General features: G+C 40.9%; 1 protein-coding gene across 1 annotated transcript in view; it reads left to right on the top strand.

The window, feature by feature from the left end:
• The window catches only part of DUSP26 (dual specificity phosphatase 26), a 28,396-nt gene that overhangs the window by 6,172 nt on the left and 1,279 nt on the right, over window positions 1-20,945 (top strand). Inside the window, exon 2 of the mRNA XM_027123015.1 lies at window positions 17,868-17,994. Coding sequence (XP_026978816.1) covers window positions 17,868-17,994 — 127 coding nt within the window. The remainder of the gene's footprint in view (window positions 1-17,867; window positions 17,995-20,945) is intronic.

Genomic DNA, 20,945 nt, shown 5'->3' with positions numbered 1-20,945 from the left:
CAAAAAAACAATACAAAAACTTTATTATCTTACAATTCTTAAGCTCTTAAGAACTTAAGTTCTTAAGTCATACCTACAGACTCGGGTGTTGACAAGGCTATGTTTCTTTCCAGAAGTTCTAGGGGAGGGTCCGTTACCTTGTTCATCCAGTTGTTGGCAGAGTTCTGTTCTATGTGGCTGTAGGATCAAGATCCCTGTTTTCTTGTTGGCTGTAGCTAAGGGCTGTTCACGGCTTCTAGAGGTTTCTAACGGCTGCCATATTCCTGCAAAGCCAGCAATATGGAGTCAAGTCCTCACTCACCTCTGACCCACCTACTGCTTCTCTCTTCCACTTTTAAGGATTCATGTGATTAGACTGGACCCACTCAAATTATCCAGAATCATTCTCCCTTTAAGTCCATCTGCAATTTCCCTTGTGCCATGTAAAGTAACATATTCACAACTTCCAGGGATTAGGTCGTGGACACCTTTGTAGAGCGATTATTATTATATGTTGGAGAATGACTTTGGCAAATCACCTGAGTAACGATCCTCAACTCTAAAAGGCAGGATGCTTTACTGAATTACTATTCTTTTGTTTTATTTTGTTATTGCTGCATTTTGACCTTCCTATTCTAAGAAGGTATCTAGGCCTCCCTCAACTCAGTGGGCTTTATGATGACTGAAAACAGCTTTTCTCTTGGCTTTTGTTTTCAAAAAGCCTAATGTGGCAGGATGCCTAAGAGAATGCAGTTACATAAGAGGGGATGGCTGAATAGTTTCACAGGGAAGTGAAAACCATGAGTACCTTTATGCCCAGTCTTGACAAGGATGCCTTTAAAAAAACATGTGGACTTGGCAATGAGCAAATGAGCCATGATCAGCATGGACAGGAAACCAAAGGGCTTTCTCCAAAGCTTCTGTTTGAGGTAAGAGCCTTAAGACCTTTGCATGGCCCCAAGGGAGAGGGTTATAAAATAATTCCAATAATGACAGATTGAATTTCCTGCCACTCCAATGGATACATTAAGTTAGACTGATTCCATTAAGATAAGATAATATGACTTCTTTTTTTAATTTTTATTTTATATTGGAATAGAGCTGATTTAGTAATATGACTTCTTCAACACCCCTGTCTATGACATAACAAAGGCGTCTCTCTGCTACCGGGGTAAAGTGATAACTACCCTGTGGGAATTTGGGCAGGATGCATATATGTAAAGCACCTGGCACATAATAAAGGGATTCCTAAAAATTGATACTGTTATATGAAGATGTGACAAGGAAGATCAGCCAGACACATGCAAACATTATCCTCTAAAGAACTAAAAATAAATAAATACATGCACCTTTGCTATTTTGAGACACACTCAAAAGTCTGGTAAAAGACTTATCACACGGTGTTCAGTATAAAATACTCTTAAAACGTTGATGAAGAGAGAGGAATTACCCTGTGCAGAAATTCTGGAGCCTTCTACATCACTTTCTTCTTTCTCTTCCCCTCTATTCAATTGGCCACTACCTAGAAATACCTGTGGTGCCTCTCCCTGCCTCTCACCCCCATGGTCAATGCTGTGGCTCCAGCCCTCATCTTCTCTCTCCAAGACTGTGGATGACAAGACCCTCCCGATGGGTCTCCTTGCCTCCTACCTCAGCCTCCTCTAATCCACCCTTCCCTTTCCTGTTTAAAATTCTTCCATGACTTCCCTTTGGCTTACAATCTTGCCCAATACTCCATTACTCCGAGATTCTCATTCTCACCTCCCTCCCTGACTTTGCACGGCTGGTACTACTTCCTGGGATCACCCCTCCCCCATGTCTCCCTACTCATACTTAAGAGACAAATTAAATATTAACTCCTCTGTTAGACGCCCCCAGTTCCCCCACACGGTCAGTTCCATCTTCCTCGTTCTTGTCACAGTATAGTATACAGTGCCCTTTCCGCGCTGTTTTATTGCTCTGTTTATATGTATTTCCCCCAACAGACCACGAACTTCTTGAGTGCAGGCACTGTGTCTTGTTCAACTGTGCATCTTGAGTGCCAACCCACTGTCTATCATACAAGAGGTGCTCTCAAGCGTTTCATTCAATAAAAACCAGGGAAGGTGCAGTGAAGTTGTGAGGCTCTTGGTAGCCGTGAAGAAATGGAAAGGCCAAATGATGTCCAGCAATGGTTCATTATTCCACACAGACTCCTCAGGGGACAAAAACCCTTTTCATCTTCATCATTCCCTCATCTGCCAAAACAGTGAAAGGGCACTTCTGAAAAAGAAATGGCAGTGGGCAACTCAGAATGAGGAGCTAGTGAGCAGTCAGAATTCAACTCAACAAGCATTTCTTGAGCACCTGTGCCCTGCCAAATCATTCTAGGGACTGGGGACATGCCGTTCCCGTCTTCAGACGCCTCACCGTCTCCCACAGGATTCAGGCACATAAACCACGCAAGGTGGCACGTGGCGTGGAGTGGGCAATAGAGACATGTTTAATAGATGTTTAAAAGGCAGTGAAGGTACCACTTCACACCCATTAGGACGCTTACTATCAAAAACAACTGTTAGTGAGAGAAATTGGAACTCTTGGGCATCACGAGTGGGAATATAAAATTGTGCAGCCATTATGGAAAACTGGTGGTTCCTCAAAAAGTTAAACAGAGATTTATCACATGATCCAGCAATTCCACTTCTAGGATCCAGCAATTCCACTTTCAAAAAATTAAAAGTTGGGACTCAAACACTTAAACACCCATGTCCACAGCATCATTATATATAAAAGGCAAAAGATAGAAACAACCCAAGTCTCCATCAACAGATAAGTAAATAAACAAAATGTGATGCACAGACACACACGCACACGCACACACACACACACACACACACACACACACACAGAGGTATATTTTACAGTCTTTGAAAGAAAGGAAATTCTGATACATGCTATAACATGAAAGAACCTTGAGGGGCTTCCCTGGTGGCGCAGTGGTTGAGAGTCCGCCTGCCAATGCAGGGGACACGGGTTCGTGCCCCGGTCCGGGAGGATCCCACATGCCGCAGAGCATCTGGGCCCGTGAGCCATGGCCGCTGAGCCTGCGCGTCCGGAGCCTGTGCTCCACAACAAGAGAGGCCACAACAGTCAGAGGCCCGCGTACCGCAAAAAAAAAAAAAAAAAAAAAAAAAAAAGAACCCTAAGGACATTATGCTAAGTAAAATAAATCAGTCACAAAGGACAAATATTGTATGATCCCACTTATATGAGGTGCCTAGCATAGGCAAATTCCTAAAGACAGAAAGAATAAGGGAGGTTACCAGAGGCTGAAGGGGATGGGGAGCTTAGTATTTAATGGGTACAGTTTCTGTTTGGGATGATGAAAACATTCTGTAGATGGATGGTGGTGATGGCCGCACAACAGAGCATATGTACTTCATGCTCCTGAACTGTAGACTTAATAATGGTTAGGATGGTCAATTTTATGTTGTGTCCATTTTACCACAATTTTTTTTAAAGCAAGGAAGGGAAATTTTCACTCAACGAGAATGAAATTTAGGAGAACACTGATAACAAAAGTTACTGAGAAATCATTATGTGTGATCTGGGCTTTGAAGGGTGAATAGGAGTTCACTGGACAGTGAGTCAGAAGTCTGACTTCACGTCCTGGAACTGCCATTTCCTTTTATGTGGTTCTTTTCCCTCATCTATAAAAGTGAGAAAAGATCTACCATATACCTGTGGTGAGGATCTCATGAGATAACATGCCTGAAATGGTTTTACAAACTACAGGAGGATTTTCCAATATAAATTTACTGATGACAAGTGATATAAAGTATAATTATTGAAGGCAAGACCTTCATGTTTCCATTATCTCGGTTTTGGCCAGCCCAGAATATTTTCTAAAGTTTAAACATGATATGCACTCCTTCCTGTCCATGCAGGATGAAGTTAAGAAAGATGTAAGGGCAGAGAAGGAATAAAGGTTAAAGAGCAAGGTTTTGAAAGTATGTTCTTACTTTAACATATGAATATTATCCAGCCATTAAAATTGAGAAACAGGAAGACAGGAAGAAGAAATAGGAGAAGACATTTAGTATTTGACTACTTTCACCTAATATATTACAAATTGCATCGCTGATGTAGAACTGTGTAACTATACCGATACAAGAACGGGAGTCAATGTGCAAAAGGGAAAATACTTGTGTAGAGATGGGGGACTGTGGGTTACATTTTTTTTTTAATTTCATTTTATGTTGTTTTATTGTTTCTGCCGTAACAAAGGAGGACAAGAGAAAAAGTAGTACATTCCTTTCGTAAACGTTTATCAGCTGGTTTCTCTGCTGACTACTTACCCACAATCCCTGCCCCCACCAGCTTCCAAGATGCTCGGAGGTCCTGTACCATTAAGCCCTGGAGGCTCAGAGGGTAGCATTTGCTTCTAGCAATGACAGAAGCTTGCACAGAACGGGAAGATGCTCCAAGGCCCCTTCAGGGTAAAGAGCTGCCGCCTTCTATAGATTTGTGAGTCAGGGCCCCAGAGGATGCTGAGGGCACGGGAAGGACCATCAAACTGCGTTTGGCCTTGGGCTTTGATTCAAAGGCTGCTGTTTCCAAGGCCCTCACCCTTCCCACTCTGGAAGAAAAGGTACTGACTCCAAATGCTTGCGACCCTCGCTTTGATTTGCTCGGTTGCTGGCTGAATTAGAGCAAGGACATTATTTCTCGGAGCAGGGTTGCCCCCAACATCCTCTCCAGACAGGAGAGGGTCATAAACTATTTTGGCTGCTAAGCTCATAACTAGATCAAAGAGAGAAACTAGGACTGGCAGGGTGATTTTATGCCCTTAGTGCTATCTCAGTCTATCAACCTGTAGAACCAATGAGTATTAGCACCCCTGACATCCATCAGGAGCCGCAGCCTATAAACAGGAGGAACAGAATCAGGGAGACATCTCAATTTCGCTCTGCAGACAGAAGGCCAGTCACGTAGACGGAGAACATTTAACCCTGTAGAGACATGGGCTAAGCCTCTGATTCTTCCGGCATCAGGACCCCTGTTCCCAAGGTGGAGGTGCTGCGGGTCGGTGTGCAAGCTGAGCACACACAAAGGTGCCTGGGTAAGCAGCAAAGCGGGGTGACCTCCAGCATCTGGCCCCCGCACCTGGTCACGTCCCTGGCACACGGAGAGCTGCCTGCAAGAAGGAGCACCTTTCTCACAAACACGTGATTGGCTCCCAAGCCACATTCCTAAGGGGCTATGCCTGCCCTGGGGGACCTTTTCCACACAAAGCACCGAATATAACAGCAACAGCCCTACCTGTGCAAAACCAGAAAGCCATCCAACACGTGTGTGTGTCCCATATCCAAATAGCACAGAAATCTGCCTAAAAACTGGGCATCGACTGTCCAGATAGAGAAGCCTAGCATTTTATTTTATTTTATTTTATTTTACTTTATTTTGTTTTACTTTATTCTATTCAATTCTATTCTGTTCCATTCCACTTTATTTTAAAAATTCTTTAGACACTGACAAACTACCCTAGGCTTCATTTAACTTTCAAATCAGATTTCCCTTTTAGGTCCCACCATCAACAGTTCTTATGTTCAGTCATTTTCCCTTGCAAGTTCCACTGTGTTTGACCCCTGACAATGCCAGCCCTACTCCCTTCTCCTCGACTGTCCCCATCGGATCCTCTTGCACTGGCCACCCTCCCTCAGCCTTGTCTTCCTTGCCTCGCACCTTCCTTCTTCCAGCCTTAGTGGCCCTTTGAGAATAATGTCATCGTGTTCCTAACCAGGCCTTCTGTCTGAATTCACGATTTTAGAACTATGTTACAGAGCCCTGAAACTATATGAGAATTCAGGAAGATGTCTAAAACGATTAGTTCCATAGAATTAAAAATCCAGTTTCTGGAAGGGGTCGAAGCCTTCAACTGATGCAATTTTATCTTTTAAAAAGAAAATGAAGCCTGATCCAGCAGTTCCACTCATGCATTTATATCCAAAAACGACCAAAAACACTAATTCAAGAAGATACATTCATCCTAATGTTTAAAGCAGACTTATTTACAATTGCCAAATATGGAAGCAAGATAGGCTCAAGGATGTATTGTACAGCGTGGGGAATACAGCCAATATTTTTTAGTAACTGTAAATGGAAAGTAACCTTTAAAAATTGTATATCAAAAAAAAAGAAAATGAAGCAACTGAGGCTAGAAATATTAAGTGACTTACCCCAAATCAGACGAGTGTTTGTGCAAAACTAGGAGTCGATTGCAGCCCTTGCAATCTGTCCTTCCCCAGAAGCTGCATTTATCCATCTACCAAGGAGAGACCAAGCTTCCATATAGGGAAATGGTCTCTGATATTCTCAAGAAAGGCAATGCCCAACAGACTGAGATAATGAAGGTGTTGTGCCTTCATGCATGACTGTTAGTGCAGGGCCCCCAGGGGTCCTTGTTAGAGAACACAGTAAGGAAAGAGCCATTGAACATGGACTTCAGAGTCCACTGGCCGGGTTCAAATCCCTCCTCTGCCATTTCCTAGCTTTGTGACCTTGGGCAAGTGCTTCAGTTTCCTGATCTGTAAAATGGGAATAGTAATAGTCTGATCTCATAGTGTTGAGGTGAGCATTAAATGAGATAACTCACAGAAGAAGTGATTAACATGGTAGTGACGTGTAACTTAAAAGAAGTCCTGCCTTCTGCTAATAACCTCCCAATCCCAAAGTGTATAATAGCATATCTATTTTATACACATGCCAAGCCAGGGTAGATCATGCTAATGTGAGAGTCTAAGATTTTGTCTGATTTTCATGACTGCTGGCATCACGTAGCATATTCACACATGTTCCAAGAAGAAAACATGCACTGGGCACAGCCAATAAATATAAAAATTGATAAATCAAGTTCATTTAAAAACCCCATGGTAAATCCCTAGTAATTCTGGGTTAATAACATGTTAGTTACCATCTTGTTATAGCATCAATGAGCCATACATTTGATGTGGGAACCTGCAGCAGAGATTAAATGCTAAAATGAACTTTCTCCGACTGCTGCATGAAATGATCCCTGATCACTCCACATCGCCATGGCTTTTCAGAAAAACCTCCTATGTTACTGTTTTTTTAAGAGTTCACTAATTGCCTCAAGTATCCTCCAACTTGAGTTTCTTCTAGTGTAGTTATGTAAAGAGTAGTCAGTTAGCTAGTGGGAAGCAGCCACATAGCACAGGGAGATCAGCTCGGTGCTTTGTGACCACCTAGAGGGGTGGAATAGGGAGGGAGGAGATATGGGGATGTATGTCTATGTATAGCTGATTCACTTTGTTATAAAGCAGAAACTAACACACCATTGTAAAGCAATTATACTCCAATAAGGATGTTAAAAAAAAAAAAAAGAGTAGCCAATGACACCTACCACCTGTAACCAACTGTTCCCCCCAAATCCATTGGATCGAAGTCCCTTGTGATGACAAGCTCCAGCCTACTGACCTCTACTGGGGTGATGATTTAAGCAGCTGCAAGTGTCTTGGTCCTTGCCTCCACCTCCTTCCTGGGCTTTTAGAAGTTGACTTGTCCACTTTTTCTGCATTGAAATATGAATCCAAAAAGTAAGTCATATGAGCCCAGCTGAATTTCTTGGTAGAGGAATTATGTATAACAAGACCGTTGGCAAGGTTATATCACTCCGTGAAAGCTGTAATCTCCCTGCAATTGATTTCCTAAAGATAACTCACTGTTTGCGTGCAGTGAAAGATAACTGAACTAGAAAGATGAGTCTCTTCAGAACACCTTGATTGGCAATTGTGATAAATTCCTATAATTACTATCGACGCAGAGGAGGATTTTCATTTGTTAAGATGTTGCTGAAATGAGAGTCTGGTGATGGTTTAAAAAGAGGAAATGGCAATACCACGTGCTGTTCCCATTTTCACAAAAGAAAAGGTTGGGGGACCAACGTGGGTACAGATATCAGAGAGTCCTTGAAGACCCCATTAAATCTCAGAGAGACCTCTACATCCTCCTTGATGGAAAATTCTCATAGGAACCATAGTTCTTTGGCCCAGAGAGTCTGGCTCGTTCTCCTAAGAAAGGAACAAAGTCAGGTCTGGATCAGTTCTTCCTTAGCGGAAGCAACAAAATCCTAGTATTAGTGTTAAAAATTGAATAATATTAAAAGTCCAACAGTAGGCAATTGGTTAAATGCATCATATTATGCAGCCATCGATATGATTTTATGGAGCGTTAAAGACATAGGAGTATGACTACAGTATGTTTTTAAATATGAAAAGTAGGATATGCAAAATTACATCTAGAGTTGGAGCTCAGCTACGTAAAAATATGTATAGAAAAACAGGAAGGAAATTTGTCCCAGAAAGTTAACAGCGGTGGGTGCTGGATCTCTAGATGGTAGGATGAACAAAACAACAAGAAAAAAAAGAAAAAAGAAATTCCACTTTCTAAAAAGTCCACACTTATAATAAGGGTTATCTTAAGTGGGCTCTCTTAAGAGAGTCAGATGTATCTCTTTCCTAAGTAAAACTGTCTTTTGCTTTGTTTGGGAATATCATCCACGGCCATCTTAACTATCATTGGCAGCATCACCAGAAAGCTTGCCCAGAAATTTGTTGTTTGTGTTTCTACGTGACACATACAAAAAGTAAACAAGCACTACTCTTTGTCTTCTATCACTTCACAAGCTAAGATAGTCTACTCTGACATAAAGCATAGACTTCCTATATAATTTGTCATGTAAATGTAAAGCATGACTAGTATTGATCATAATTTTATAATTATAATCATGAATATTCCTAAGTGCTCTTTTGCCATTAACTCAGTCAATCCATTCAGTAATTCTAGGAGACACAAAGGATTATTATCCTCATTAAAGATGAAAAAACTATGGCTCAGAGATATGGAGTCATTTGCATGAGGTCACAGAGCAAAGTAATTATTTAAATCCAAATCTTCTGTTTCAAAGTCTAGGATTCTTCCCACTGTACCATATTTATGGTAATATTTACAAACTAGGAGTAATTAGCACATTAACACAGTGTGCCTTTATTGACACTTTTCATCTCCATTTAAAAAATGTTTATGGAATATCTATACTACCCAGAGCAATCTATAGATTCAATGTAATCCCTGTCAAAATCCCAATGGCACTTTTTCAGAATTAGAACCATCCTAAAATTAATAAGGAATCTCAAGAAACCCTGAATAGCCAAAACAATCCTGAAAAAGAAGGATAAACTTGGAGGCCTCACACTTCCTGATTTCAAAACCTACTACAAAGTGACAGTAATTAAGACAGTGTGGTACTGGCATAAAGACAGATACATAGACCAATGGAATAGAACAGAGAGCCCAGAAATAAACCCCTGCATATATAGCAAATGATTTTCAACAAGGGTGCCAAGACTACACAATGGGAAAAAGACAGCGCGTTCAACAAATTGTGCTGAGAAAACTGGATATCCACATGCAAATGAATGAAGTTGGACCCTTACCTTATACCATATACAAAAATTAATTCCAAATGAATTACATATTTAAATGTAAGACCTAAAACTATAAAACAGGAAGAAAACATTGGAGGGGGAGCTTTGGGACATTGGATTTGGCGATGGTTTCTTGGATATGACACCAAAAGCACAGGCAACAAAAGCTAAAAGAGACAAACAGTATTACATCGAACCTGGAAACTACTGCACATCAAAGGAAACAATCAACAGAGTGAAAAGGCAGCCTAAGGAACGGAAGAAAATATTTGCAAATCATATACCTGATGGAGTTAATATGCAGAGGCTATAAGAAATTTCTACAACTCAACAACAAGAAAATAAATAACCCAATTTAATGGTCAAGGATTTGAGTAGACAATTCTCCAAAGAAGATATATGAATAACCATATAAAACTGTTCAACATCACTAATCACAAGAGAAATACAAATCAAAACCACAACGAGATATCACCTCACACCCATTAGGATGGTCACTATCAAAAGAACAGAAAATAACGAGCGTTGGCAAAGATGTGAAAAAATTGGAAATCTTGTTGGTGAGAATATAAAATGGTTCAACCATTATGGAAAACAGTATGAGGTCTCTCAAAAAATTAAAAATAAAATTACCACATGATCTAGCAATCCCACTTTTGGGGATTGCTAGATCATGTGGTAATTTTATTTTTTAAAGAATTTTTTAAAGAATTTAAAGAATTCAGAGCAGGATCTTGAAGAGATATCTACACACCCAAGTTCTTCTCAGTATCATTCACAATAGCCAAGAGGTGGAAGCGACCCAAATGTTGATCAACAGATGAATGGATAAAGAAAATGTGGTATATACATACAATGGAATGTTACACAGCCTTAAAAAAGAAGAAAAATCCTGTCACATGCATTAACATGAATGAACTTCAAGGCCATTATGCCAAGCAAAATAAACCAGTCACAAAAGGACAAATCCTGTACAATTGCTTGCATATGAAGCATCTAAAGTCATCAAAGTCATAGAAACAGAAAGCAGAAAAGACTGGGGTCGGCGGGTAACAAATTAGGGTTTAGTGGGTTTAGACTTTCAGTGTTGCAAGACGAAAATGTTGTACATATCTGTTGCACTACAATGTGAATACACTTAACAGAACTGAATATCCACTTAAAAATGGTTAAAACGGTAAATTGTGTTGTGTTTTTTATCACATACACACACAAAAACGTTTGCATACCATTAAAGCTCCTTATCAAGGGCTTTGGCATTTCAAATGGATTTTCTTTAAGAGTTCATGGTTAGGAACATTAAAAGAAGAGAAGCAAACATGCTACTTTGCTTCCTGGTCCAACAAATATGATTTTAATGTGTTAAGAGCCTCAAATGAAATTTTAATTAACTACAAACTATCTACTACGTAATGACAAAAGATGATGTTTAGTTTGTCCCTCTTGGACAAGTTTCTTTTTTTTTTTCATTTTTAATTATGATAAAAACATAACACAAAATTTACCATCTTAACAATTTTTGAGTGTACAGTTCAGTAGTGTTAAGTATATTCACACTGATGTGTTGACAGATCTCCAGAAATTTTTTCATCTCTCAAAAGTAAAATCCTATATCCATTAAAGAAGTCCTCATTTCTCCTTTTCCCCAGGGCCTGGTAACCACCATTCTACTTCCTATTTCCGTGAATTTCACTACTCTAGGGACCTCCTATAAGTGGAATCACACAGCATTTCCATACATGGAAAAATACAATTTATAAAATATATGAAACGTTGTTTTGCATCAACTTTTTTTTTTTTTTTTGGGGTACCGGGGCCTCTCCCTTTTTTGGCCTCTCCTGTTGCAGAGCACAGGATCCGGACGCGCAGGCTCAGCGGCCATGGCTCACAGGCCCAGCCGCTCTGCGGCATGTGGGATCTTCCTGGACTGGGGCACGAACCCGTGTCCCCTGCATCGGCAGGCGGACTCTCAACCACTGCGCCACCAGGGAAGCCCCTGCATCAACTTTTAAGGAACTCACAAGTTTAGCATTCTGAGGGATACCAAACCAAAAAACCATTCAGAAACCAGAAAATAACCAAGATTATCATATCCCGGAAATTCTCTAGTGCCTCTAGTGCCATCTCTCTGTGCCTCCTTTCCTCACCTATAAAACAGAGATAATATTAGTATCTTCCTTAGAGCCTTGTGATGAGAATTAAATGTATTAATACATGTAAAGCATTTGGAACAGTGACTGGCACAGAGTAGGCCCTCAATAAATATTAAATATCATTATTTTTACATGTATTCTATCAGTATTGATAATTAATACACCACAGGGACTTCCCAGGTGGTCCAGTGGTTAAGACTCCGCAATTCCACTGCAGGGGGGCACAGGTTCGATTCCTGGTCGGGGAACTAAGATCCTGCATGCCACATCGTGGTGCAGCCCAAAAAGAAAAAGAAAAAAAAGTGTTGATAATATACCATAATTAAGACACAATGGCTACTCTCGAGGAGCTTATAATCTAAGAATTTAAATGTTCTGAACAAAACTCAGCAAATGGTAGAAATCTGCCAGTTATTATTGTTAAAGAAGGCAATTCTTCAAAATATGAACAGAATCAAGAAAATAAAATACGTAAAAGAATAACTTCTCCAGCTGAAAACTAATAGTCTGGCTTTAGCAACACAATGATTATTTTCAGACTGTAACCTCACCAAGATGTATATAATAATATTATTTTGTAAATATAATTAAAAGCAGATCTATTTTCACTGAGGGCAAGAATTTAACAAAATCTTATCTCTGATTTTGAAATAGCCACCCAGGAGCTTGTAACACAGCTACTTTATTTGCCTGCTCTAAGGACATATTGAAAATGTTAAATGATTGTAAAGCAATAAGTGTGGTCTTTCTCTTCCTAATGAAATTCTAAAACGCTACAGTCTCTTGTAATGCAAACAAGCATTTCTGCCTTGTCGGATTCATCAAAGTCAGCCAACCATGGCTGAGCAGGGGTTGTGTTCCACAATGCTGCCACCTGCTGTATGGAAGTGAAATCGCTTTCCTCGGATGGAAAGAATGAAAAGATCATTGATGCCATGGCAAATGTGTGCTCCTTGTCTTAGGTAAATATTCTGTTATCCCAGTAGCTCAGCACATTATTGAAGTAGGTTACCCTTCCACTTACCTACACTCATCTGGCTGTTTTGATAACTTACCCTTTTACCAACATCGTTTTACAAACTTCGCCCCTTATGCAGCAACTAGGCTTTCTGTTTTCTTTCATTTCGTTTACTCAAGATGGATTACTTAATGTTGAAAGACTGTTTGTAGTGTCAAAATTTATGAGCCCCGTCATTATAAGACCATTATGAGACCATCTCCTCGTGTCTCAGAAATAGCCTGTGTACCACTACTATATATAAAATAGATAAACAACAAGGACCTACTACACAGCGCAGGGAACTCTACTCAGTATTTTGTAATAACCTATAAGGGAAAAGAATCTGAAAAAGAATAGATACACAATCACCTATGTATAACTGAGTCGCTTTGCTGTCCCGCTGAAACGAACACAACATTGTAAATCAACTATCCTCCAATTTAAAAAAAAAAATAGCCTGAGTATAAGGGAGACAGATAATAAGTGCACACCCATCACATTTCTCCTCTTAAGTTTTATATATGTATATACCCAGGTATACTGAGTAGGAAACTTTGTTTAATATGTAGGCATTAAAAGAATATTTAGTTAAAGGTAGAATGTTCAGACCCTCTATTGTACCTGAAATGTACACACACTGACCTCAGTACAATTAAGCAAAACAGAGATGGAGCCAGATTTCAGAAAACTTATCACATAAGCCAAGTTAATGATCAGCATTCTACTCACCTTCCGGAGATGTATTTTCCTGTTTCTCTTGCTTTCCATGCCCACAACTTTTGGTGAGCTTTAGTTGTCCAATACCTTTCTGAGATACTCAATGAAGCGTATTGTAAAATCTAGGACCTCCCAGACTCGGACCTTTCCTGATTCCCCCTCAGGCACCACTGACCACACACACACACACACACACACACACACACCCCATGGAAACTTACTACCCCAGTTTCCACTCCTGAATGATCTGGTTAATTGTTTCTGGCAAATCACGGAAACTGAAAGCCAAGTTACTGTAAGGCCAACTGGCCCGAGGCAGGGGAACACAATCAGATTCACAGGTTGCATCAGACCGAAATTCTCCCGACCACCCAGTTCCAGAAACTGCCCTGGAGACTTTCCGGACCACCCAGTTCCAGGAACTGACCTGGGGACTTTGCACCTGGCCCAGCCTTCCCACCTTTCGAGGGGCGGGACTAACGGTCCCCCAGGATACCCAAAAAGACCACCAAATAAGGAATACCCTGCGCCCTCCCAGATTCACCACACCCCTTTCCCTTCTTCCCCTATAAAATCTTGCCCAACCCTCGCCCGGTGCGACTTCTCTGGCCCCTTTCTCTCGGACCAGTGAACCTCGCCCGGGAGCGCTCCCTAATAAAGCTCACTTGAAGATTTCCTGTGTTTTCGCGGTGCCGTTTGTTAAGATCCAACCTTGCAGTTACTATGCCTAATTACTTAATATATTAACTACCCTCAAATATTTGTATGTTGGGACTTCCTGGGGGTCCAGTGGTTAAGACTCCGTGCTTCCACTGCAGGGGGCGCGGGTTTGATCCCTGGTCAGGGAACTAAGATCCCACAAGCTGTGCGGTGTGGCCAAAAAAAACCCAAATAAACAAAAAAGAGAAATCTAAACTTTAATAGGAAAACTATGTAGAAGGACCCTTTGCCAGATGAGTTTTCCTTACAGCTCTAGCAAAGGCTAAATTAAATGGCATCTCTTTTTTTTTAACATCTTTATTGGAGTATAATTGCTTTACAATGGTGCGTTAGTTTCTGCTTTATAACAAAGTGAATCAGCTATACATTTACATATATCCCCATATCTCCTCCCTCTTGAGTCTCCCTCCCACCCTCCCTATCCCATCCCTCTAGGTGGTCACAAAGCACCGAGCTGATCTCCCTGTGCTATGTGGCTGCTTCCCACTAGCTATCTATTTTACATTTGGTAGAGTATATATGTCCATGCCACTCTCTCACTTCGTCCCAGCTTACCTTTCCCCCTCCCCATGTCTTCAAGTCCATTCTCTATGTCTGCAACTTTATTCCTGTCCTGCCCCTAGGTTCTTCAGAACCTTTTCTTTTAGATTCCATATATATGTGTTACATACGGTATTTGCTTTTCTCTTTCTGACTTACTTCACTCTGTATGACACACTCTAGGTCCATCCACCTCACTACAAATAACTCAGTCTCGTTTCTTCCTGTGGCTGAGCAATATTCCATTTATATATATGCCACATCTTCTTTACCCATTCATCTGTTGATGGACGCTTAGGTTGCTTCCATGTCCTGGCTATTGTAAATAGAGCTTCAGTAAACATTTGGTACATGACTCTTTCTGAATTACGGTTTTCTCAGGGTATATGCCCAGTAGTGGGATTGCTGGGTTGTATGTTAGTTCTATTTTTAATTTTTTAAGGAACCTCCATACTGTTCTCCATAGTGGCTGTATCAATTTACATTCCCACCAACAGTGCAAGAGGGTTCCCTTTTCTCCACACCGTCTCCAGCATTTATTGTTTGTAGATTTTTTGATGATGACCATTCTGACCCGTGGGAGGTGATAGTTCATTGTAGTTTTGATTTGCATTTCTCTAATGATTAGTGATGTTGAGCATCCTTTCATGTGTTTGTTGGCAATCTGTATATCTTCTTTGGAGAAATGTCTATTTAGGTCTTCTCCCCATTTTTGGATTGGGTTGTTTGTTTTTTTGATATTGAGCTGAATGAGCTGCTTGTAAATTTTGGAAATTAATCTTTTTTCAGTTGCTTCATTTGCAAATACTTTCTCCCATTCTGAGGGTTGTCTTTTCGTTTTGTTTATAGTTTCCTTTGTTGTGCAAAAGCTTTTAAGTTTCTTTAGGTCCCATTTGTTTATTTTTGTTTTTATTTCCATTTCTCTAGGAGGTGGGTCAAAAAGGATCTTGCTGTGATTTATGTCATAGAGTGTTCTGTAAATGGCATCTCTTATCAAATTCATACTGCAGTGAGTAATTTCAGAATTTTCTTTCCTAAGCTGGGAGATGGATATTATTGGCATATTACCACTCATTATTTGGCCCTGGTGGATAACCATTTGCTCACCAACTTGGAACTGATGACATAGGATTCCTGTAAGATCGGTTATGCAGTTAAAATAGAATCGTGTGCTCTGAGCTTTAGCCAAGGAGTCTTTAGGGCCCCAGAGGAAAACATCACTCTGCATAGAGAAATATTTCAGACAACAGCAGCATGAACCCGAAGAACATAAAGTCCAAGGTGTGGATCTGGGCCATAATCTAACATTATTTACTTGCTACTTATATTCTCTTCGGTTTTGCTGCTGAATTCAAAAGAGCAGGAGAACCCATTTCAATACGTACATGGCATTTATTATACATCTGCATTTCATGCAGGGAACACAAAGAAACAGGAACAGAATGCTTGACTTCAAAACACTTGGCCTTGGTGTGGTAACCTATTTCTCCAGTGCCCATCAGGCTAAAATGTATAATTCCAGAATCATACCTCACAGTCATGGTAAGTGATGGGCTCCTAGCGCCCACCAGAGAAATCACAGCCCGCTGATAACATTTCTCCTTCAGAGTTGCCCCAGATTTTAAAATTCAAACTTGACTAGAAAATGTAACTGAAGCCAAAGGCTACAAAACCTAATTAGCAGGATAATGAGAAGCTTGCAAAGAATTGGAAGACTGTGGAATGGGAACTTTGAAAAGACAAAGTGTTCTACTAGATATTCCATCTGGTTAGACTCGAGGAAAAGCTTAGGGAACGTTCACAGGCAACAAATCATAAAATTCACGTTAAATGTAGACTTGTTCTGTGTCCTGTCGGCATAAAGTTGAGTTTCTGTTTGAGACTGTTTACTGAGAATAGCAAAGAACTTTCCTGTAATATTAAAAGGTTTGTTTTAATAGTCCCAAGCGCTGTTGACTGACAATTCTGATACTATAAATATTTGTTATAGGAAACTACATTTGTTAAAGTACTTGCTACAGTAAACTGTTAGAACACTAGATTGTAAACTATTTTGGTCACAGAAGGCTTATTTTAACCAGCTACCTTGTGACAGTTCACTGAGTTTCCATGATCTCACTGTTTTGTTACTTCAGTTATATATAGGTGAATCAGCATGCCTTGTGACTCAAAGAAAATCATCTTTCTTTAGGCTTTTCCCACTTTTAAACAAATCTTTTGTATTCTAAAAGTTTTATATCTACAACAGTTTTTTAATTATTTATATTTTTTAATTTCTTTTTTTGTGTGTTTTCATCATAGCCTATACCACTGCTTTGGTAATATTTCCTTTAGTCCTCAAACTAATGAAAAGATGTCCCTCACCCCAAAAGACTAGGTAACTCAAGTATTTGTTGAACACTATGAATATATTGTCTGAACATTTGTCATGGTAAAAAAAAAAAAAATGTGTTTTTTAAAAAATTTTAGACTCATGGGGAAAGAGTTAATTTAATCATACCCTTCAGTTCTTGGTACACTGTCATAATTATCTGTAAAAGCTTTCCTTTTTTAGTTTATATTTACTTGTATTTCCATCCTCCACATAGCAAACAAGTTAGTTCCTCTCCATCTCTCGGCTTTATAGGGTGGCTTTTAATCTTCTCCCCCCGTGATTCCTGACCTGTGCCTGTTATCAGTGTATTGCCTGCCCTGCAGATATGAATATGGCCCCTTTTAATGTTTTTCTTTTGTCAGCTGACACAATGGTAAGCTTCCTCAGTAGATGCAGGAAGATGGAGAAACATTTCAGGAGGACTTCCCTGGTGGCGCAGTGGTTAAGAATCCACCTGCCAAGGCAGGGGACACGGGTTCCAGCCCTGGTCCGGGAAGATCCCACATGCCGCAGAACAACTAAGCCTGTGCGCCACAACTATTGAGCCCACGTGCCACAACTACTGAAGCCCGCACGCCTAGGGCACGTGCTCCGCAATGAGAAGCCACGGCAGTGAGAAGCCCGTGCACCGCAAGGAAGAGTAGCCCCCACTCGCCGCAACTAGAGAAAGCCTGTGCGCAGAAACAAAGACCCAACGCAGCCAAAATAAAGAAAGAAAGAAAGAAAAGAAAGAAAAAAAAAAAGAAACATTTCAGGAGCAAGGGGTTTCTTTCCTGGCTCTGCCCTCTCATCAGGGGTCTGAGTACAAGCTGGTCTCAAGTGTGGGGCACCTGCCGTGCAGTCCACAGCACCCTGAGGCCACCAGTTTTCCCCAGGACTGTCCCCCCTGCTGCAATCAGGCAGTTCTGCAGCAGCATGCCTCCGGCCCCCAGCAGGTCCCACTAGCACCCCGTTCCATGCAGTTCTGCATCAGAGCATTGGCAGTGACCCCCTCCCCACCAACAGCTTTGCCCAGCACCCCAGAGGGTGAGTTTCTGGCAAACACTAGAGGATGGATTTCCAGCCAGTTATACTGTCGAGGCACCCCAGTGACTTCTCTGCCATGCAATGAGCCACAGACAAGCCCTCTCCAACAAGGTCTAGACCGTAACCCTAGAAGAGGACAAGACCATTCGTTGGGCACCCGATTTCAGGGCAGGGGGTATGGCTACTCCTTATACCTGCGACTCCTGTATTCTTTAGCGTTCTATTTACTTCTCACTAACCAATAGCATATTACTCCAATACCCTATCAAAACCAATCATTCTTTATATTCAATTTTCCTGCTCAAATTATTGTGTGATTTCTCTCTCCTGATTGGACCCGGACTGACACATCACCTCCCCAAACATTAGTACAAAAAACATCCTCATACATGACCCCCCAATGGACTTGAAATTTTATTGGGGCACATTTACCCCCCAAAAGACTTGCTAGATCATAGGTAGACATTTAATTTAACTAAGTGCTTCCTGACTGCTCATTTAAAAGTTGCACCTGTCTATACCTTCACTAGCAGGTACACTGGTACTTAGCCCCACCCGACCACCAATATTCGATAATTCAGCTCTCAAGTTTTTCTTTGTCTAATGATAGTATATTAGTACATTGTTTTTCTAAATTATATGTCTCTGATTATTAATGTCTCTTCATACACTTGTTGGCCTTTCAGAGTTTCCTCTTCTGCAAATTGCCTTTTCATATCTTTTGCCCATTTCTTTTATTGGGGTTTATGATGTTTTCTGGTTGAATTGTAGACGTGCTTTGTATATCCTAGAAAACACGCCCTTGTCAGTTTTAGATATTGCAAATATCTTCTTCGAATCTTTCCTCTCTCTGCAACCTTTGCCCATGACGTACTTTATTGAAAATAAATCCTCTTTTTGATGTAATAGAAAAAGTTTTGTTTAAAAGTCCTTCTCACCCCCGAATATTCTGCCACATTTCTTCCGCTGACATATAGTTTTATTGTCATAGTTAGGTTTTAAATACTCCAAAATACACTTTTGATTATGGTGTGAGAAGGGATCTGGATTTTTTTTCCTCCTAATTAGTGAGCCCCAAAAATAAATATTTTAAAGGAAAGAAGAATATGATCGTCAGCCTTTGTGGGAGACCGAAGAGTAGTGTACAACAAAGTTTAAAGTAAAAAGGAATTGTCAAGACTAATATACATAGAATGAGACAATGTATCATAAGATTATCTATTCCACATCATTATGGTAATTACTAAAATGCTGATTATGACTATGATAATTATTGGAATAGGAGAATAAAGCACTAAGCCAGAGTCTTCATCATGATTGCCTAACTGTGGCTATGAATGGCATTATTCTACTTAAGAGAAATTTCATCTCTCTACCCACCACCCAGTTTTTTGTTTTTTGTTTTTAAATGAAAGCTTATTTATTTTTGGCTGTGTTGGGTCTTCGTTTCTGCACGAGGGCTTTCTCTAGTTGCGGCGAGCGGGGGCCACTCTTCTTCGCGGTGCACGGGCCTCTCACTGTCTCGGCCTCTCTTGTTGCGGAGCACAAGCTCCAGACGCGCAGGCTCAGTAGTTGTGGCTCACTGGCCTAGTTGCTCCGCGGCATGTGGGATCTTCCCAGACCAGGGCTTGAACCCGTGTCGCCTGCATTGGCAGGCGGACTCTCAACCACTGAGCCACCAGGGAAGCCCCCCACCACCCAGTTTTTATGGATAATGGTTTGGTTTGGTTTGGTTGCCTTGAAGTCATTCCTTTCTTTGTTGCTTTTTTTAATGACAATAGTATGTCACATTTCCTTTTCTAATTGCAGGAACACAAACCTTCTCTCTTCTCAGGCCATATGGTCTGGGTGGGATCCACCCCAGATCAAGAGTAGAGTATGTAACGAAGGCTTGACAGTCATGGTTCCCAAATTCCCTAGTCCAGTGATTGGTCAGTGAGAATATATGACCTAGGTCTGGCCTATTGGCAAACTTCATTCCCTTGCCACAGTGATTGGTCCAGTCATCTCAAATTGGTCCAATCACAGTTAACCCCAGGATTTATGCAGGAACTACAGGAAAGAGATTCACTCTCTCTCTCTCTCTCTCTCTTTCTCTCTTTTTCTCTGTTTTCTTCTGTTGAACTTAACCTTGGGTAGATATTATCCTGCAGTTTCCAGAAACTACCGCATGAAGCCTGCCAATAAATCTGACTATCAAACCAAGAGATGGAGAGGAACTAATTTCTGATGACATGACCTAAAGCCAACTTCACCTGGGAGTTTTCTGCTAGATGAGCTAAAAGTCTCTCTTTGGATTAAGTCAGTTTGAGATGGATTTCGTGTGATCTACAACCTAACTTACCACTTAGAAGTAAGTTAGGGCATAACTTGCCAATCCTGCCAGCTGAGAAACAGCACATTGAGAAGTGGTTCAGCAGAGAGGAAGGGATTCAGCCCTCCCTTGGTGTGAATTCTAACCCACAACATAATGGGACCCCTCCTTTCCCTCACCACTCATCGGTCTAAGGCGAAGTGTTCCCAGACTTGGTTTGCGGAGGATCCAAGTGCCTCACGTTGGAGAAAGGGTAAACACTCACTTCAAAGTCTTCCTTGGTTTTTAAACTTCTCTCCCCCTTCTCCATCTCCCCCTCTGTTGTTTGAAAATAAAAAGTGAAAGAGCCACCGCCAAGAAGGACATTAAATCAAGTGAAACAGAAAAAGGCAAAGAGAGGAAAATCCAAGGGGGAAATTCCATGCACCAGCAAAGGCTTCATTAGGCTCACAACAAAGACTAGCTCGATTTCTTTCTTATTGACATTAACAAGTTTGATGTGAGTCCAATAGAAAACAAAGCTGCATGATCTTACCGGGCGGGGTAGGGCGTGGGTTCCCAGGATCTCTGCAGCTACTTGCAAATTGCTTAATTCCACGAAAGGTCATCTTTCGTGATTGGTTTTCATTCCTTTCTA

This window comes from Aethalodelphis obliquidens, unplaced genomic scaffold (genome assembly GCF_003676395.1).
Source record: "Aethalodelphis obliquidens isolate GAN/ISIS:26980383/991018 unplaced genomic scaffold, ASM367639v1 scaffold25, whole genome shotgun sequence".
Classification (NCBI taxonomy): Eukaryota; Metazoa; Chordata; class Mammalia; order Artiodactyla; family Delphinidae; genus Aethalodelphis; species Aethalodelphis obliquidens.
This window is presented reverse-complemented; position numbering and strand designations above follow the sequence as displayed.